The sequence below is a fragment of the Pimephales promelas genome, chromosome 13, assembly GCF_988280905.1.
Source record: "Pimephales promelas chromosome 13, fPimPro1.hap1.1, whole genome shotgun sequence".
Classification (NCBI taxonomy): Eukaryota; Metazoa; Chordata; class Actinopteri; order Cypriniformes; family Leuciscidae; genus Pimephales; species Pimephales promelas.
The window spans coordinates 2459261-2479737 of NC_142781.1; the positions used below are offsets into that span (position 1 = coordinate 2459261).

General features: G+C 39.8%; 1 protein-coding gene across 1 annotated transcript; it reads left to right on the plus strand.

Annotated features, from left to right (window-relative positions):
* Window positions 1-137: 137 nt before the first annotated feature.
* Window positions 138-6158, plus strand: mmachc (metabolism of cobalamin associated C). Its single transcript, XM_039664285.2, has 4 exons — window positions 138-268; window positions 571-768; window positions 2063-2215; window positions 5526-6158. The coding sequence occupies exons 1-4, from the start codon at window positions 173-175 to the stop codon at window positions 5865-5867; spliced, it is 789 nt and encodes a 262-aa protein (XP_039520219.2). The 5' UTR covers window positions 138-172; the 3' UTR covers window positions 5868-6158.
* The last annotated feature ends 14319 nt before the right edge of the window (window positions 6159-20477 follow it).

The following is a 20477-nucleotide window of genomic DNA, read 5'->3' on the forward strand; positions in this document are numbered from 1 at the left end:
TTCGTATTTTTAAAACATTTTTTTATTCATCTTAATCTTGTTAATTATTTATTTCTATTTGAAAACTTGTCCCTAGAGACCCCTCAGTGCTCTCCCGTGTAATACACGACATGGACGCTTCAGACTCCTGTCCACTAGCTGGCGCAAATGCACGCCATAACACCGCCATATTATGAGAAGAAGAGATATGGCGATCTCCTGTGAGGATCTTATAGGAACTTTCCGAGAGTCTTTAAAAGCGCACGGTTTTGAAATTTATCCATTTAAGGTAATGTGTCCTTCTCCACGAACATAATAAAATCAAACAGGCTCGATAATGAAAGTATTTAGTGTCTGTATGTTATAGTGGTGGTGCATGTGTTACAATGTCAAGTCTATCCACGTGAAACTAGTCCTGCTCATCTTTCATAAGCAGTCAAACCCACCTGTGCGCTTGCGCATAAGTGGGGAATAAACAGGTTTAGACGTCATTTGAGTGTTATACAGCTCTGAATGTGACCACTAAAAGTGTTGAGCTGAGCTTCTGTTCGTATGGTTGTTATTACTCATAATATTTGTGTTTTATGGCAGGTTGGCTGGTACAATGCAGTGCTCTCTGATGGCCATCACCTCCCTTACCCAGCAGACACTCTGGCTGTGGTGGTCCTCAGCACTCCGGCCATGTTTGAGCGCTCGTTCCTGCCCTTCTTACAGAGCCAGTGCTGTGAGGGCCTCAGGGACCCCATAGATCAGTGCAGCGCGCACACCATCTCAGCCTGTGTCTCACTGGTATGATTCAGTGCAGGACAACAAAGATCATATACACTGCCGCTGCTTTTTCTTCTGGTTCACAATCACATCATAATTTGACCTTTTAACTTGACTTGACCTCTTGACCTCTTCTGTTTTTATCTAGAGCAGCAGTTTTCTAACTGGGGTCCGGGACCCACAGGGTGGAATAGCTTAGAGAAAAACAGTGTAAAAAATAAAAAAAAATAAAATAACATTCAAGTAAATTAAATTATTAAATTTGATTAAAATGAAAAATAAATAAAACCAAATTAACTTGTAAATCTTGTAGCACTCTGAATCAGCATGCTCCAATTTTCTGTCATAATCATTTTATCATCTGTTAACAAACAAGTATTCATTAGCTCAACGAGCTCATTGCTTCTTCTCATTATTACAATGTTTAAATTAATAAATGTTTACCTAACTGTGTACATTTCTGAAATACATAACTAGTTTCCTCTGATAACAGATCACTCTAAATTGTAGTTTGGACTCGATGTGTATTGTAAAAAGCACTATACAAATAAATGTGAATTGAACTTTACAATAAAGTTAATTTGTTAACATTAGTTAATGTATTAACTAACATGAACAATATATGTTACTGTATGTTGGTTAATAAAAATACAGTCGTTATTTGTTGGTTCAGAGTACATTAACTAATATTAGCTAAAATAACTTTTGATTTTAATGTATTAAAAAACAGCATTAACTAAGATTAATAAATGCTGTTGAAGTATTGTTAATCCTTAGTTCACGTACATTTAGTAAAGTGTTATCGTAAATAATTAGTTGATACGTTAGATGAATAGAAATTTAATTTAGTAAAATAAATAAAATTGATTTGAATAAATAATAAATGAATGCATTTGATTAAAATAAATACATTTTGATCTAAATAAATATATAAAGTTGATAAATAAATAACGAGAGCAGTGATTAAAATAAGTACTAAATAAATACATTGATTAAAATAAAAAAAGATATCAATAAGTAAATTAAGTTTGATTTAAATAAAGAAACTATTAGATTACAAAACATTTAACTACTAATATTAATAGAAAAATGCAGTAATTTAATAGAAAATAAATATTTTTCACATTTATAATTTAAATTTTCCACAGTATTAATTGGGTCTTTATACATGAATATATATATATATATATATATTTTAGAGTGGGTGATCCTCACATGAGGATGATGATATTTTTGGGTCTGTAGCAATCTAAAAGAGTCCTGTGTCCATTATCCGACTATACGTTTATCTCTCTCTCTCTCTGTTTTCACTCAGTGTTTTCCCGATCAGTCTGTGGATATCAGTTATGATTATGAGATGCTGCCCAGCAGAAGACCCAAGTTCCTCGCACAGACCGCCGCACACATATCAGGAGCAGCGTATTACTACCAGAAATCAGACATCCACAGTCCACCGTGGGCTGATAAGGTCATCATCTTTATCACGCTTCATGATTCATCAGAAAACAAAATTATTTGTGCTGTGACAGGCTTATGAAAAAAACAACATTTTACAACTCTAAGTTTCATGCAATTTAAAGCATGCTAAGAGTTTCAAAAGCATCCAAAAAGAGTATTAAAGTGTGATGCATTGCCATGACAACAGTATTCAAGAGATCAAGAATCCTTTCACAGGTGTACATCTGCGGTGTCTTGACATTATTCTGACAAAGACTGAACTAAATCGGGTAAAAATAAGAGTCCGATTTCAAAGCATTGTGAAAGTCAGAGTAAAAGTGTCACACTTCCGGCTGCCAGTTGGTGGCGCGGCCAGAAAATTGCGGCATATTAAATATATTGTAAATAGTTTTTCAGAAAAAAAAAAAAAAGTACTTAAATAAATAAAAAAATTCTCCTATATTTCGCAGTAGATTATTTAGATTGATAATAACGGGTAAAAAGGATAATACATTTTGTTTCTATTATTCTATTTTTCACAACGTCAAAGCAACGCAGCTTAACCCAAAATACGTACAAGCACAGGCATGCACTTCTGTCCACACACACTGCGCTGTTCTGCGCTCTAGTCTGAGAATTCTCCCATTGCAGGAACACTTTTAGTAGTCCAAGAAGCAAATATATTTATTAAATAGCTATAACAAAGTTATTTGTTAAGTATTATATTTAACCAGATTTTATAGTGTAAAACACATTTAAACGCGAATGAGAACCGTTTCGAGGGGGATAAAAAAAAAACGAATATTCGAATGTCACATTTTCAAATCGAATACAAACCCACCGAACGAATATTCGAATAATTGGGTACAGCCCAAAGGGAAACCTCCCCGTCTCTCTCTTGAAGCCAACACGGAAGTGAATTAAACTGCAGTTCATCGAGTGGCCACTTGAGGATGGCTGCAAAAGCGAGTCAAATCTGTATTTCCCCAAGTTAAAATGTCTTAACTTCACAGCAGAAAAAAACATGTTCACAGCATGGTGGCAAATAGTTGTTTTGGTCTGTGTGCTATTTTTTCCCTTCATGACGACTGTGAGGGGGGTGAATTTTTTTACAACTCATCTCTTTAAATTATATTTAAGTTCTGCATAATTAAAGGATTAGTTTACTTTTGAAAAAACTTTTGCTGATAATTTACTCACCCCCATGTCATCCAAGATGTCCATGTCTTTCTTTCTTCAGTCGAAAAGAAATTAAGGTTTTTGATGAAAACATTCCAGGATTTTCTCCATATAATGGACTTCAATGGGAACCAAACGGTCCAAGGTCCAAAAGAGAGTTAATAACAGTTTCAGATGCAGCTTCAAATGTCTTTAAACGACACCAGACGATGAATAAGGGTCTTATCGATCGGTTATTCTGTGAATAATTCTGTAACCTTGCTCTATTCTGTGAGGCGCGTTTGTAACGTCACAATAATACGTAATTACGTTCAAAAGGTCACAGGCGACGTAGCCGGAAGTACAGAATCAAAATCGTCCGACATCGTTGTTTTACCTTTGAATTCCTTTTTTTGTAAACGGCGTTTGAGTTAGTTTTCACGTTCAACCTATGCGTTCAACTTGTAAACACTCTGACTCTGTACTTCCGGCTACGTCGCCCGTGACCTTTTGAACGTAATTACGTATTACGTGACGTTACAAACGCGCCTCACAGAATAGAGCAAGGCTAGCATTTGTCCTTAGAAAAGTTACATTTTTGGAATAAGTTTTGAAATAAGCGATCGTTTCGCATGATAAGACCCTTATTCATCGTCTGGTGTCGTTTAAAGACATTTGAAGCTGCATCTGAAACTGTTATTAACTGTCGTTTGGACCTTGAACCATCCGGTTCCCATTGAAGTCCATTATATGGAGAAAAATCCTTGAATGTTTTCATCAAAAACCTTCATTTCTTTCCGACTGAAGAAAGAAAGACATGGACATCTTGGATGACATGGGGGTGAGTAAATTATCAGCAAAAGTTTTTTCAAAAGTGAACCACTCCTTTAAGGGCGTGGCCACTTGAGTGACAGGTGCCGCTGCTTTCACTGCTAGTTGTTTGTCTGCTGTCTGTTAGCGTCACCCTCGGCTGTGTTTGTGCTTTTTCCGGGATTATTTCATTCAATTTAATACATGTATTATAGCCTACCTTTGTCCGTGACCAAAAAATCGACCAGGAAATTTCGTAGACCATTAGGATTTTTTTTTTTTTGTAATTAAAAAAAAAAAAAGATTAATAAAGACACCGCTACTGGTCACATCTATGGTTAGATTGATGGTCAGATCGCAGCTTTGAGCGTTTCTGGAGTTTTCAAAACAATTGCTGGCTTAACGTTACTGACCGCCATGTTTGTCGTTTTAATGTCCTTCCACCTCGCGCGCATGTGTGAATTCAGTGAGGTGGCAAGTTAAAGGTCAAATGTAGGCCTATTATTAAATCAATGCACTGAGTTAAGGATCGATCTTTAGAAATTAATATGAAATCGATTCAGAATTGGTGAATCGATTTTTTTTCAATACAGCCCTTGATAAAAATATTCAAACACGCTAACTACAAGTGTGTGCTGAGAATCTCCAGCCCGTTCTCATCCCAAGTCGTCATATACTGACGCTTTTGACATTTCGTCTAAATCCAACGCACATGGCACCCTTCAGCGTCAATATGAGACGCAGATATGTATGGGTCAGAGGACGCCTCCTAGTGGTCTAACCCTAACCCTACCCCAGACCTAAACCTACCATAACCGAAGCGTGTTGTATTGACGCTAAAGTGTGCCATGTGCGTTGGATTTAGACGAAATTTCAAAAGCGTCAGTATATGACGCCCTAGGATAAGCACGCGTTGGAATCTCCATGTCTTCCTGAATCTATAAGTATATTTATATAGCGCTTTTCACAATATAGATTGCATCAAAGTTCAAAAGTATTGCATCAAAGTTCAATGTTCAAAAGTAAAAGTTCAAAGTTCATCAAAGCTTCAAAGTATCAATCAAAACATAATAACAATGTTCGTTTCTTTGTGGAAAAACATCCACGTTTGGTAGAGCTGATCGATGGTTTTACTGATTGGTTAATTAATTTGAATATCCCCAACTGAGCAAGCCAAAGGCATCTCTGATACATGTTTTTATAAAGACAAACAAAAATATGTATCACAGTTTTTGTATGTCATTGTGTTGCACATAGTCTATATGTGACTATAGTCACCCCCTAACCCTAACAAGCAAGTCTCGTCTATGCTAATGTGGAATAGAAAGATATTGCCTGCTGTTCCTGGAAGTCTTTCTCTTTATTCTACACAGAAGATGTTTGGAGTCTGTATACACCCCAGGCTGGGCGGCTGGTTTGCTATACGAGCCCTGCTGGTCTTCCAGGATGTGCGAGTGGGAGCGGATCTCCAGCAGAATGATCCTCCAGACTGTGTGCGCTCACAGGAGGACCGGATCGAGCTGCTGGAGAGGTTTAACTTCCACTGGCAGGACGGGAGCTACAGAGACATTGTGCCAACAGAGGAGAGGTACTCAGACCAGCAGATAGAGTATTTCAGCACTCCTCCAGGCCAGCGGGGGGAGCTGCTCAGACGGTGGGGCTTCCTGACGGAGACGGACACTGATAAGCAGAGCTCCACCAGCAAACAGGGCTGATTACACACTCTTATAGCTGTTTTCCCAAAGATGTGCTGGAAGACACATATCAAATAAAAAGGCAGTTTGTATTTGCAATCTCATAATAGTCAAAATTGTGAGATAACTCGCAATTTATTTATTTATTTCATGGCGGAAACAAACTTGCGTATGGTTATTTTGAATTGCGTTCAATGTATTAAGATTCTGCAAGTGTCTCACTGTAATCGCTATTCAACTACAGAGAAAATGTATTATAAATACTCATTTATTTTTGTTTTGTTTTGTTTAATAAAACAAAGAGAAATAGGATTGAGTATTCTGTCAAGGGAAAGTACACCCCCAGTGTTCTTTTTGTAATATTTTAATTATTTTATAAATTATCACTAGAGGGCACTCCACGCCAGACTATTGCCACTCAGTATTGGACTTCATTTCCCATCATCCTCTGCCCAGTTTCATCATCACTGATTGATCACAGATGTTTCTCATTAGCTCTTTCCATAAAAGCCTGCACCCGAAAGATATATTTTTTTAACCTAGTTTTTTGTAATCCTTAAGGTGTCTAGAAAAGATGTTCCCCGCGCAAATTTTTGTCCCATATGTGATTTTTTGTATCATCTTTTGTGTCCGTGCTTGATTTTTGGCTGCGGAAAATGAAAACTTTAAACCTACATAGAATCTGAACAATACATCCTACAGACACAATCTACCCCATTTTCTCTTCGTCTTTGCATGAGGAATTGATAGATATGAGGATTGTCTTGATTAGATGATGTATAGTGCATAAAAACTCAAATAAACACCAAAAAATGTCAAAAAATGGTGACATTGGATCACTGGAACTCCTCCCCTATGGACCCTTCTGATATATGTTTTCTAACTTTTGTATTTTTACTGTCTTTAGGATGTCTAAGAAGCAAATGTTGATGATCCCCACCTGAAATATTGTCACATGTATGTATTTTCTGGCTATATTGGTTGCCACCCTGGATATCCAAAAAAGCACATATAGGCAGTCTGTTTTTCTCCTTTAGTTTTCGATTTGATAAATCTCCTCCATTTTTCATAACTGGCTATGTAAATTATTGTTGAGCACATGTTGAGCTTGTTCCCAATGTTCACTTGTTGCACATTAAAAATATAACATAGATATTTTAATTAAATAATACATTTTAAGATACAACGTGTTCAAAAATATGCATTAATTAAAAATCACATCATGTAATTAGGATACACTGGTAATGTGAGGTTTATTTAACATACATTTTTAAACTAACTACACAAATACATAGCCTACACCATGCACCAACACACAATTAGAAAGGTCTTTCTTGGTGAAGAGCATTTAGCGTTATGGAAGCCCACATTAACTGGCAGATAATGGTCTCTCCAGGTTTCTGTTAAGTTGAAAAAAAAAATGTTATGCTTAATAATTAATTAATTATACTTTCATTATTATTATTATTACTACTGGTGAGGGAATGTGTTTCATCTCGAGTGGGACAATCTGAACAAAATAACAACAAACATTCATGGCTCAAGTGTGGTGAACTGGACTGGTGGGATCATGATACAGGAGGTGAAACCTGAATTTGATGCCCCCAACTCTCTGGAAATTCCACGAATGCTCCCACTCTACGAGTGGAAAAAGACGCGCTCCCTTATGCTAGATATACCTGAGACCCTAAATTCATCATCAAGTCATGATTAGATGATGTATAGTGCATAAACACTCAAATGAACACCAAAAAATGTACAAATAAATTGTGACATTGGATCACTGGAACTCCTGTCCTCAGGACCCTATTGATATATGTTTTCTAACTTTTGTACTGTTACAGTCTTTATGATGTCTAAGAAGCAAATGTTGATGATCCCCACCTGAAATAACTATCCATCATTAAAGTGCATCTGTCCATCATAAAAGTGCATCTGTCCATCATAAAAGTGCATCTGTCCATCATAAAAGTGCATCTGTCCATCATAAAGGTGCATCTATCAATCATAAAAGTGCATCTGTCCATCATAAAAGTGCATCTGTCCATCACAAAAATGCATCTGTCCATCATAAAAGTGCATCTATCCATCATAAAAGTCCATCTGTCCATCATAAAAGTGCATCTATCCATCATAAAAGTGCATCTGTCCATCATAAAAGTGCATCTATCAATCATAAAAGTGCATCTGTCCATCATAAAAGTGCATCTATCCATCATAAAAGTGCATCTGTCCATCATAAAAGTCCATCTGTCCATCATAAAAGTCCATCTGTCCATCATAAAAGTGCATCTACCCATCATAAAAGTGCATCTATCCATCATAAAAGTGCATCTGTCCATCATAAATGTTCATCTGGCCATCAAGTGCATCTGTCCATCATAAAAGTGCATCTATCCATCATAAAAGTGCATCTGTCCATCATAAATGTTCAATTATTTAAAATGCAAAAAAAAAAAAAAATAATAAATAAATAAATTATTATTTTCAAGGTGAAAAGGATTCTTTTGCCTGGATCCACGCCGAAGAAAACCCTTGAACTCAACAGATTCAGTGGCTCAGTTGATAAAGCGTTGGGCTTTAATCAAGAAGATCTGAGTTCAATTCCTATTCTTGCTTTCGTTCAATTGTTGTGATTTTATCAAACAAAGTGGCCAAAACAACATTTCTTCAACCCGGTATCACGACAAGACGTGAATGTTGGTCCACTTTTGAAAACGTGTAGATGTCACGGTTTAAACCCCCTCAAACGTGAAACTTACACTTAAACTGAATCTTACCATCACGACCTATTGGTTTTCATTAAACCGAGAAAAATGCAATTTTGTTTAATTGACGATCACTGAGAAATGGTCTATTATTTAAAATGCAAAAAAACATTTATTATTTTCAAGGTGAAAAGGATTCATTTGCCTCGATCCACGGCGAAAAAACGTCTAAATGTCACATTTTTAATGAAGCAGCCTAAATAGTCCACTTTGGAAAATGTGTAGATGTCACGGTTTAACCCCCTCAAACGTGAAACTTACACGTTTGCGTTAACACGCAAGATCAGAATCCAGAGTTTTGAGAAGATTGGGGATACTTAATTTTTCGCCCCAAAAAAAAAACGTAAGGGGTAACACTGTCGTTTTTTTTTTTCGGGTCGAAATTTTGAGTTTCGATATCTCAGCTCTGGAAGGGGCTAGAGCCTCCATTTTTGCACTCAGGTCTATGTCTCATGGCCCTCTATCGGAATCCAGAGTTTTGAGAAGATTGGGGATACTTAATTTTTCACCCTAAAAAAAAAAAATATAAGGGGTAACATTGTCGTTTTTTTATCTGGTCGAAATTTTGAATTTCGATATCTCAGCTCTGGAAGGGTGTAGAGCCTCCATTGTTGCACTCAGGTCTAAGTCTCATGGCCCTCTATCAGAATCCAGAGTTTTGAGAAGATTAGGGATACTTAATTTTTCGCCCAAAAAAAAAAAAAAACGTAAGGGGTAACACTGTCGTTTTTTTTACGGGTCGAAATTTTGATTTTCGATATCTCAGCTCTGGAAGGGTCTAGAGCCTCCATTGTTGCACTCAGGTCTATGTCTCATGGCCCTCTATCGGAATCCAGAGTTTTGAGAAGATTGGGGATACTTAATTTTTCACCCCAAAAAAAAAAATATAAGGGGTAACATTGTCGTTTTTTTATCTGGTCGAAATTTTGAATTTCGATATCTCAGCTCTGGAAGGGTGTAGAGCAGGGGTCACCAAACTTTTTTCTCTGGGGGCCACATTATCGTTCCTGACTGTGATGGGGGGCCGGGGCTATATAAAATAGAATTGTGTGACCAAGACCAAACTGACCACCAGCAGGCCTCATAGTAGAGATTACTAGCCTGGCACAGCCATATTTGTTTATCATTAATAGTTGTTTGCAAAAGTAGTAATCGAGTCTTCACACTTTGTTTTAATTTGAAATACCACAGATTTTCCATTTATTTATTTTCGAATACAAATAACATCAAACCTGTCAAGGTAAGAAACATCTGCCTAGTTGAAGTGAGTGGCACTGGTAAGGATGAATGAAAAATTATAAATTATAGGTAGGCCTGTTACTATTTATAATAATTGTGTACAGCACTTAATAAAGGTCAAATAAATAGGCCTATAAAATAAATAAATAAACATTGAAATTATAACAACAACATGAGTAATAGAACTAGTCAGCTCTTATGCCTATCCAGGTGAGCATGCTCAGTAAACAACAAAATACCAAATGCAGACATGTTATTATTTTCCAAAAAGCAATTTAAAAAAATAGGCCATGACGACTTTTGGGGATTGCCGGTTCAAGTAGTGAGGGGCAGAGGGGTTGGGGGGCCAGTCAAAGGGGTGTGGCGGGCCTGATTCGGCCCGCGGGCCTTAGTTTGGTGACCCATGGTGTAGAGCCTCCATTGTTGCACTCAGGTCTAAGTCTCATGGCCCTCTATCAGAATCCAGAGTTTTGAGAAGATTAGGGATACTTAATTTTTCGCCCAAAAAAAAACAAAAAACGTAAGGGGTAACACTGTCGTTTTTTTACGGGTCGAAATTTTGATTTTCGATATCTCAGCTCTGGAAGGGTCTAGAGCCTCCATTGTTGCACTCAGGTCTAAGTCTCATGGCCCTCTATCAGAATCCAGAGTTTTGAGAAGATTGGGGATACTTAATTTTTCGCCCAAAAAAAAAAAAACGTAAGGGGTAACACTGTCGTTTTTTTTACGGGTCGAAATTTTGATTTTCGATATCTCAGCTCTGGAAGGGTCTAGAGCCTCCATTTTTGCACTCAAGTTTAAGTCTCATGGCCCTCTATCAGAATCCAGAGTTTTGAGAAGATTGGAGAAACTTCATTTTTCGCCCGAAAAAAAAAAACCGAAAGGGGTAACACTGTCGTTTTTTTTACGGGTCGAAATTTTGAGTTTCGATATCTCAGCTCTGGAAGGGTCTAGAGCCTCCATTTTTGCACTCAGGTCTAAGTCTCACGGCCCTATATCAGAATCCAGAGTTTTGAGAAGATTGGGGATACTTAATTTTTCGCCCCCAAAAAAAACTTAAGGGGTAACACTGTCGTTTTTTTTTTCGGGTCGAAATTTTGAGTTTCAATATCTCAGCTCTGGAAGGGTCTAGAGCCTCCATTGTTGCACTCAGGTCTAAGTCGCATGGCCCTCTATCAGAATCCAGAGTTTTGAGAAGATTAGGGATACTTAATTTTTCGCCCAAAAAAAAAAAAACGTAAGGGGTAACACTGTCGTTTTTTTTACGGGTCGAAATTTTGAGTTTCAATATCTCAGCTCTGGAAGGGTCTAGAGCCTCCATTGTTGCACTCAGGTCTAAGTCTCATGGCCCTCTATCAGAATCCAGAGTTTTGAGAAGATTAGGGATACTTAATTTTTCGCCGAAAAAAAAAACGTAAGGGGTAACACTGTCGTTTTTTTTACAGGTCGAAATTTTGAGTTTCAATATCTTAGCTCTGGAAGGGTCTAGAGCCTCCATTGTTGCACTCAGGTTTAAGTCTCATGGCCCTCTATCAGAATCCAGAGTTTTGAGAAGATTAGGGATACTTAATTTTTCGCCCAAAAAAAAAAACGTAAGGGGTAACACTGTCGTTTTTTTTCGGGTCGAAATTTTGAGTTTCGATATCTCAGCACTAGAAGGGTCTAGAGCCTCCATTGTTGCACTCAGGTCTAAGTCTCATTGCCCTCTATCAGAATCCAGAGTTTTGAGAAGATTAGGGATACTTAATTTTTCGCCCAAAAAAAAACAAAAAAACGTAAGGGGTAACACTGTCGTTTTTTTTACGGGTCGAAATTTTGATTTTCGATATCTCAGCTCTGGAAGGGTCTAGAGCCTCCATTGTTGCACTCAGGTCTAAGTCTCATGGCCCTCTATCAGAATCCAGAGTTTTGAGAAGATTGGGGATACTTAATTTTTTCGCCCCCCAAAAAAAACCGTAAGGGGTAAACACTGTCTTTTTTTTTTCTGGTCGAAATTTTGATTTTCGATATCTCAGCTCTGGGAGGGTCTAGAGCCTCCATTTTTGCACTCAGGTTTAAGTCTCATGGCCCTCTATCAGAATCCGGAGTTTTGAGAAGATTGGAGAAACTTCATTTTTCGCCCGAAAAAAAAAAAACGAAAGGGGAACCACTGTCGTTTTTTTTTTCGTATCGAAATTTTGAGTTTCGATATCTCAGCTCTGGAAGGGTCTAGAGCCTCCATTTTTGCACTCAAGTCTAAGTCTCACGGCCCTCTATCAGAATCCAGAGTTTTGAGAAGATTGGGGATACTTAATTTTTCGCCCCAAAAAAAAAACGTAAGGGGTAACACTGTCGTTTTTTTTTCGCGGCGAAATTTTGAGTTTCGATATCTCAGCACTGGAAGGGTCTAGAGCCTCCATAGTTGCACTCAGGTCTATGTCTCATGGCCCTCTATCAGAATACAGAGTTTTGAGAAGATTGGGGATACTAAATTTTTCGCCCAAAAAAAAAAACGTAAGGGGTAACACTGTCGTTTTTTTTTCTGGTCGAAATTTTGATTTTCGATATCTCAGCTCTGGAAGGGTCTAGAGCCTCCATTGTTGCACTCAGGTCTAAGTCTCATGGCCCTCTATCAGAATCCAGAGTTTTGAGAAGATTGGGGATACTTAATTTTTCGCCCGAAAAAAAAAAACGAAAGGGGTACCACTGTCGTTTTTTTTTTCGGGACCAAACTTTGAGTTTTGATATCTCAGCTCTGGAAGGGTCTAGAGCCTCCATTTTTGCACTCAGGTCTAAGTCTCATTGCCCTCTATCAGAATCCAGAGTTTTGAGAAGATTGGAGAAACTTAATTTTTCGCCCGAAAAAAAAAACGAAAGGGGTACCACTGTCGTTTTTTTTTTTCGGGACCAAACTTTGAGTTTTGATATCTCAGCTCTGGAAGGGTCTAGAGCTTCCATTTTTGCGGCCAGGTTTAAGTCTCATGGCCCTCTATCAGAATTTGGGAAGATTGGAGAAACTTAATTTTTCGCCCAAAAAAAAAAACGTAAGGGGTACCACTGTACCATTTTTGCACTCAGGTCTAAGTCTCATGGCCCTCTTTCAGAATTTGGGAAGATTGGAGAAACTTAATTTTTCGCCCAAAAAAAAACCGTAAGGGGTACCACTGTCGTTTTTTTTTCGGGCCGAATTTTTGAGTTTCGATATCTCAGCTCTGGAAGGGGCTAGAGCCTCCATTTTTGCACTCAGGTCTAAGTCTCATGGCCCTCTATCAGAATTTGGGAAGATTGGAGAAACTTAATTTTTCGCCCAAAAAAAAAACGTAAGGGGTACCACTGTCGTTTTTTTTTCGGGCCGAATTTTTGAGTTTCGATATCTCAGCTCTGGAAGGGGCTAGAGCCTCCATTTTTGCACTCAGGTCTAAGTCTCATGGCCCTCTATCAAAATTTGGGAAGATTGGAGAAACTTAATTTTTCGCCCCCCCCCCCCCCCCAAAAAAAACGTAAGGGGTACCACTGTCGTTTTTTTTTTCGGGCCGAATTTTTGAGTTTCGATATCTCAGCTCTGGAAGGGGCTAGAGCCTCCATTTTTGCACTCAGGTCTAAGTCTCATGACCCTCTATCAGAATTTGGGAAGATTGGAGAAACTTAATTTTTCGCCCAAAAAAAAAACGTAAGGGGTACCACTGTCGTTTTTTTTTTCGGGCCGAATTTTTGAGTTTCGATATCTCAGCTCTGGAAGGGGCTAGAGCCTCCATTTTTGCACTCAGGTCTAAGTCTCATGGCCCTCTATCAGAATTTGGGAAGATTGGAGAAACTTATTTTTTCGCCCAAAAAAAAACGTAAGGGGTACCACTGTCGTTTTTTTTTTCGGGCCGAATTTTTGAGTTTCGATATTTCAGCTCTGGAAGGGGCTAGAGCCTCCATTTTTGCACTCAGGTCTAAGTCTCATGGCCCTCTATGAGAATTTGGGAAGATTGGAGAAACTTAATTTTTCGCCCAAAAAAAAAACGTAAGGGGTACCACTGTCGTTTTTTTTTTCGGGCCGAATTTTTGAGTTTCGATATCTCAGCTCTGGAAGGGGCTAGAGCCTCCATTTTTGCACTCAGGTCTAAGTCTCATGGCCCTCTATCAGAATTTGGGAAGATTGGAGAAACTTAATTTTTCGCCCAAAAAAAAAACGTAAGGGGTACCACTGTCGTTTTTTTTTTCGGGCCGAATTTTTGAGTTTCGATATCTCAGCTCTGGAAGGGGCTAGAGCCTCCATTTTTGCACTCAGGTCTAAGTCTCATGGCCCTCTATCAGAATTTGGGAAGATTGGAGAAACTTATTTTTTCGCCCAAAAAAAAACGTAAGGGGTACCACTGTCGTTTTTTTTTTCGGGCCGAATTTTTGAGTTTCGATATTTCAGCTCTGGAAGGGGCTAGAGCCTCCATTTTTGCACTCAGGTCTAAGTCTCATGGCCCTCTATGAGAATTTGGGAAGATTGGAGAAACTTAATTTTTCGCCCAAAAAAAAAACGTAAGGGGTACCACTGTCGTTTTTTTTTTCGGGCCGAATTTTTGAGTTTCGATATCTCAGCTCTGGAAGGGGCTAGAGCCTCCATTTTTGCACTCAGGTATAAGTCTCATGGCCCTCTATCAGAATCCAGAGTTTTGGGAAGATTGGAGAAACTTAATTTTTCGCCCCAAAAAAAAAACGTAAGGGGTACCACTGTCGTTTTTTTTTCGGGCCGAATTTTTGAGTTTCGATATCTCAGCTCTGGAAGGGGCTAGAGCCTCCATTTTTGCACTCAGGTCTAAGTCTCATGGCCCTCTATCAGAATTTGGGAAGATTGGAGAAACTTAATTTTTCGCCCCCCAAAAAAACGTAAGGGGTACCACTGTCTTTTTTTTCCGGGCCGAATTTTGAGTTTCGATATCTCAGCTCTGGAAGGGGCTAGAGCCTCCATTTTTGCACTCAGGTCTAAGTCTCATGGCCCTCTATCAGAATAGGCCTTTATCACATTTCTTGGTTTGGAACGTTCGAAATCGCCAAGCAGTGTACTCGCACTTCCGGTGGTTACTTAGTTACCAGATAAACTATGGCTGCCTCCTCTCGCCGGTGCTATTGCAGTGTACCGGGTTGTTCAACATCAAAACAAAGACAGCCATACCTTAGCTTCCATGACTTCCCAAAAGACGAACACCTCCGCAAGGCTTGGGTGAGATTGATAAGGAGGGACGAAGGTCCTTTGTTCCATATAAGTCGGGGTAGTACGTTTGTATGCAGCTTGCACTTTGACGAGGAAAGCATTTACGTCTCGAAAAGTGGGCGGAGGAGACTAAAATCCGGTACTACACCAAGTCGATTTTCGTGGAACAGCTGGGGGTAGACTCGTGTGCTTCGCCAGTCAGTTTTCGATCGGGTTAATGCGCGTTTTGAAGTAACGTTAATTGAAGAGTCACAGAATAGCGACTCTGCTATAGAGAACGCGGATGAACAGCCCACAGTCGCGGAGGATCAACAACCCGCGGCCGCCAGTGATCACAATTACTCCCGCGACTCCGCAGGTGGACTAGATGCTGATGCTGCTGCCGAAACCATCAGGCAACTGGAGGCACCATATCGTCTTGGCCAACTTTTGGGAGATTCGAGAGAGAAGTAGTCCAGCGATAACAGGCAGCCATTTCGAACGCAATAACCGGAAGACGCAGTACACTGCTTCAGCTATTTTTGACGGTTACTTCCGGCGTTCTATTTTGATGCGATAAAGGCCTATTTGGGAAGATTGGAGAAACTTAATTTTTCGCCCAAAAAAAAAACGTAAGGGGTACCACTGTCGTTTTTTTTTTCGGGCCGAATTTTTGAGTTTCGATATCTCAGCTCTGGAAGGGGCTAGAGCCTCCATTTTTGCACTCAGGTCTAAGTCTCATGGCCCTCTATCAGAATTTGGGAAGATTGGAGAAACTTAATTTTTCGCCCAAAAAAAAAACGTAAGGGGTACCACTGTCGTTTTTTTTTCGGGCCGAATTTTTGAGTTTCGATATCTCAGCTCTGGAAAGGGCTAGAGCCTCCATTTTTGCACTCAGGTCTAAGTCTCATGGCCCTCTATCAGAATCCAGAGTTTTGGGAAGATTGGAGAAACTTAATTTTTCGCCCCAAAAAAAAAACGTAAGGGGTACCACTGTCGTTTTTTTTTCGGGCCGAATTTTTGAGTTTCGATATCTCAGCTCTGGAAGGGGCTAGAGCCTCCATTTTTGCACTCAGGTCTAAGTCTCATGGCCCTCTATCAGAATTTGGGAAGATTGGAGAAACTTCATTTTTCACCCAAAAAAAAACCGTGAGGGGTACCACTGTCGTTTTTTTTTCGGGCCGAATTTTTGAGTTTCGATATCTCAGCTCTGGAAGGGGCTAGAGCCTCCATTTTTGCACTCAGGTCTAAGTCTCATGGCCCTCTATCAGAATTTGGGAAGATTGGAGAAACTTAATTTTTCGCCCCAAAAAAAAAACGTAAGGGGTACCACTGTCGTTTTTTTTTTCGGGCCGAATTTTTGAGTTTCGATATCTCAGCTCTGGAAGGGGCTAGAGCCTCCATTTTTACACTTAGGTCTAAGTCTCATGGCCCTCTATCAGAATTTGGGAAGATTGGAGAAACTTAATTTTTCGCCCAAAAAAAAAACGTAAGGGGTACCACTGTCGTTTTTTTTTTCGGGCCGAATTTTTGAGTTTCGATATCTCAGCTCTGGAAGGGGCTAGAGCCTCCATTTTTGCACTCAGGTCTAAGTCTCATGGCCCTCTATCAGAATTTGGGAAGATTGGAGAAACGTAATTTTTCGCCCCAAAAAAAAACCGTGAGGGGTACCACTGTCGTTTTTTTTTCGGGCCGAATTTTTGAGTTTCGATATCTCAGCTCTGGAAGGGGCTAGAGCCTCCATTTTTGCACTCAGGTCTAAGTCTCATGGCCCTCTATCAGAATTTGGGAAGATTGGAGAAACTTAATTTTTCGCCCCAAAAAAAAACCGTAAGGGGTACCACTGTCGGTTTTTTTTTCGGGCCGAATTTTTGAGTTTCGATATCTCAGCTCTGGAAGGGGCTAGAGCCTCCATTTTTGCACTCAGGTCTAAGTCTCATGGCCCTCTATCAGAATTTGGGAAGATTGGAGAAACTTAATTTTTCACCCCCCAAAAAAAACGTAAGGGGTACCACTGTCTTTTTTTTTCGGGCCGAATTTTTGAGTTTCGATATCTCAGCTCTGGAAGGGGCTAGAGCCTCCATTTTTACACTTAGGTCTAAGTCTCATGGCCCTCTATCAGAATTTGGGAAGATTGGAGAAACTTAATTTTTCGCCCCCAAAAAAAACTTAAGGGGTACCACTGTCGTTTTTTTTTTCGGGCCGAATTTTTGAGTTTCGATATCTCAGCTCTGGAAGGGGCTAGAGCCTCCATTTTTGCACTCAGGTCTAAGTCTCATGGCCCTCTATCAGAATTTGGGAAGATTGGAGAAACTTAATTTTTCGCCCAAAAAAAAAACGTAAGGGGTACCACTGTCGTTTTTTTTTTTCGGGCCGAATTTTTGAGTTTCGATATCTCAGCTCTGGAAGGGGCTAGAGCCTCCATTTTTGCACTCAGGTCTAAGTCTCATGGCCCTCTATCAGAATCCAGAGTTTTGGGAAGATTGGAGAAACTTAATTTTTCGCCCCAAAAAAAACGTAAGGGGTACCACTGTCGTTTTTTTTTCGGGCCGAATTTTTGAGTTTCGATATCTCAGCTCTGGAAGGGGCTAGAGCCTCCATTTTTACACTTAGGTCTAAGTCTCATGGCCCTCTATCAGAATTTGGGAAGATTGGAGAAACTTAATTTTTCGCCCAAAAAAAAAACGTAAGGGGTACCACTGTCGTTTTTTTTTCGGGCCGAATTTTTGAGTTTCGATATCTCAGCTCTGGAAGGGGCTAGAGCCTCCATTTTTACACTTAGGTCTAAGTCTCATGGCCCTCTATCAGAATTTGGGAAGATTGGAGAAACTTAATTTTTCGCCCAAAAAAAAAACGTAAGGGGTACCACTGTCGTTTTTTTTTCGGGCCGAATTTTTGAGTTTCGATATCTCAGCTCTGGAAGGGGCTAGAGCCTCCATTTTTGCACTCAGGTCTAAGTCTCATGGCCCTCTATCAGAATTTGGGAAGATTGGAGAAACGTAATTTTTCGCCCCAAAAAAAAAACGTGAGGGGTACCACTGTCGTTTTTTTTTCGGGCCGAATTTTTGAGTTTCGATATCTCAGCTCTGGAAGGGGCTAGAGCCTCCATTTTTGCACTCAGGTCTAAGTCTCATGGCCCTCTATCAGAATTTGGGAAGATTGGAGAAACTTAATTTTTCTCCCCAAAAAAAAACCGTAAGGGGTACCACTGTCGGTTTTTTTTTCGGGCCGAATTTTTGAGTTTCGATATCTCAGCTCTGGAAGGGGCTAGAGCCTCCATTTTTGCACTCAGGTCTAAGTCTCATGGCCCTCTATCAGAATTTGGGAAGATTGGAGAAACTTAATTTTTCGCCCCCCCCCCCCAAAAAAAACGTAAGGGGTACCACTGTCGGTTTTTTTTTTCGGGCCGAATTTTTGAGTTTCGATATCTCAGCTCAGGAAGGGGCTAGAGCCTCCATTTTTGCACTCAGGTCTAAGTCTCATGGCCCTCTATCAGAATTTGGGAAGATTGGAGAAACTTAATTTTTCGCCCCCCCTCAAAAAAAACGTAAGGGGTACCACTGTCGTTTTATTTCGGGCCGAATTTTTGAGTTTCGATATCTCAGCTCTGGAAGGGGCTAGAGCCTCCATTTTTGCACTCAGGTCTAAGTCTCATGGCCCTCTATCAGAATTTGGGAAAATTGGAGAAACTTAATTTTTCGCCCAAAAAAAAAACGTAAGGGGTACCACTGTCGTTTTTTTTTTCGGGCCGAATTTTTGAGTTTCGATATCTCAGCTCTGGAAGGGGCTAGAGCCTCCATTTTTGCACTCAGGTCTAAGTCTCATGGCCCTCTATCAGAATTTGGGAAGATTGGAGAAACTTAATTTTTCGCCCAAAAAAAAAACGTAAGGGGTACCACTGTCGTTTTTTTTTCGGGCCGAATTTTTGAGTTTCGATATCTCAGCTCTGGAAGGGGCTAGAGCCTCCATTTTTGCACTCAGGTCTAAGTCTCATGGCCCTCTATCAGAATCCAGAGTTTTGGGAAGATTGGAGAAACTTAATTTTTCGTCCAAAAAAAAAAACGTAAGGGGTACCACTGTCGTTTTTTTTTCGGGCCGAATTTTTGAGTTTCGATATCTCAGCTCTGGAAGGGGCTAGAGCCTCCATTTTTGCACTCAGGTCTAAGTCTCATGGCCCTCTATCAGAATTTGGGAAGATTGGAGAAACTTAATTTTTCGCCCAAAAAAAAAACGTAAGGGGTACCACTGTCGTTTTTTTTTTCAGGCCGAATTTATGAGTTTCGATATCTCAGCTCTGGAAGGGGCTAGAGCCTCCATTTTTGCACTCAGGTCTAAGTCTCATGGCCCTCTATCAGAATTTGGGAAGATTGGAGAAACTTAATTTTTCGCCCCAAAAAAAACAACGTAAGGGGTACCACTGTCGTTTTTTTTTCGGGCCGAATTTTTGAGTTTCGATATCTCAGCTCTGGAAGGGGCTAGAGCCTCCATTTTTGCACTCAGGTCCAAGTCTCATGGCCCTCTATCAGAATCCAGAGTTTTGGGAAGATTGGAGAAACTTAATTTTTCGTCCAAAAAAAAAAACGTAAGGGGTACCACTGTCGTTTTTTTTTTTCGGGCCAAATTTTTGAGTTTCGATATCTCAGCTCTGGAAGGGGCTAGAGCCTCCATTTTTGCACTCAGTTCTAAGTCTCATGGCCCTCTATCAGAATTTGGGAAGATTGGAGAATCTTAATCTTTCGCCCCAAAAAAAAAAAACGTAAGGGGTACCACTGTCGTTTTTTTTCGGGCCGAATTTTTGAGTTTCGATATCTCAGCTCTGGAAGGGGCTAGAGCCTCCATTTTTGCACTCAGGTCTAAGTCTCATGGCCCTCTATCAGAATTTGGGAAGATTGGAGAAACTTAATTTTTCGCCCCAAAAAAAAACCTAAGGGGTACCACTGTCGTTTTTTTTTCGGGCCGAATTTTTGAGTTTCGATATCTCAGCTCTGGAAGGGGCTAGAGCCTCCATTTTTGCACTCAGGTCTAAGTCTCATGGCCCTCTATCAGAATTTGGGAAGAGTGGAGAAACTTACTTTTTCGCCCCAAAAAAAAAAACGTAAGGGGTACCACTGTAGTTTTTTTTTCGGCCGAATTTTTGAGTTTCGATATCTCAGCTCTGGAAGGGGCTAGAGCCTCCATTTTTGCACTCAGGTCTAAGTCTCATGGTCCTCTATCAGAATTTGGGAAGATTGGAGAAACTTAATTTTTCGCCCAAAAAAAAAACGTAAGGGGTACCACTGTCGTTTTTTTTTTCGGGCCGAATTTTTTAGTTTCGATATCTCAGCTCTGGAAGGGGCTAGAGCCTCCATTTTTGCACTCAGGTCTAAGTCTCATGGCCCTCTATCAGAATTTGGGAAGATTGGAGAAACTTAATTTTTCGCCCAAAAAAAAAACGTAAGGGGTACCACTGTCGTTTTTTTTTCGGGCCGAATTTTT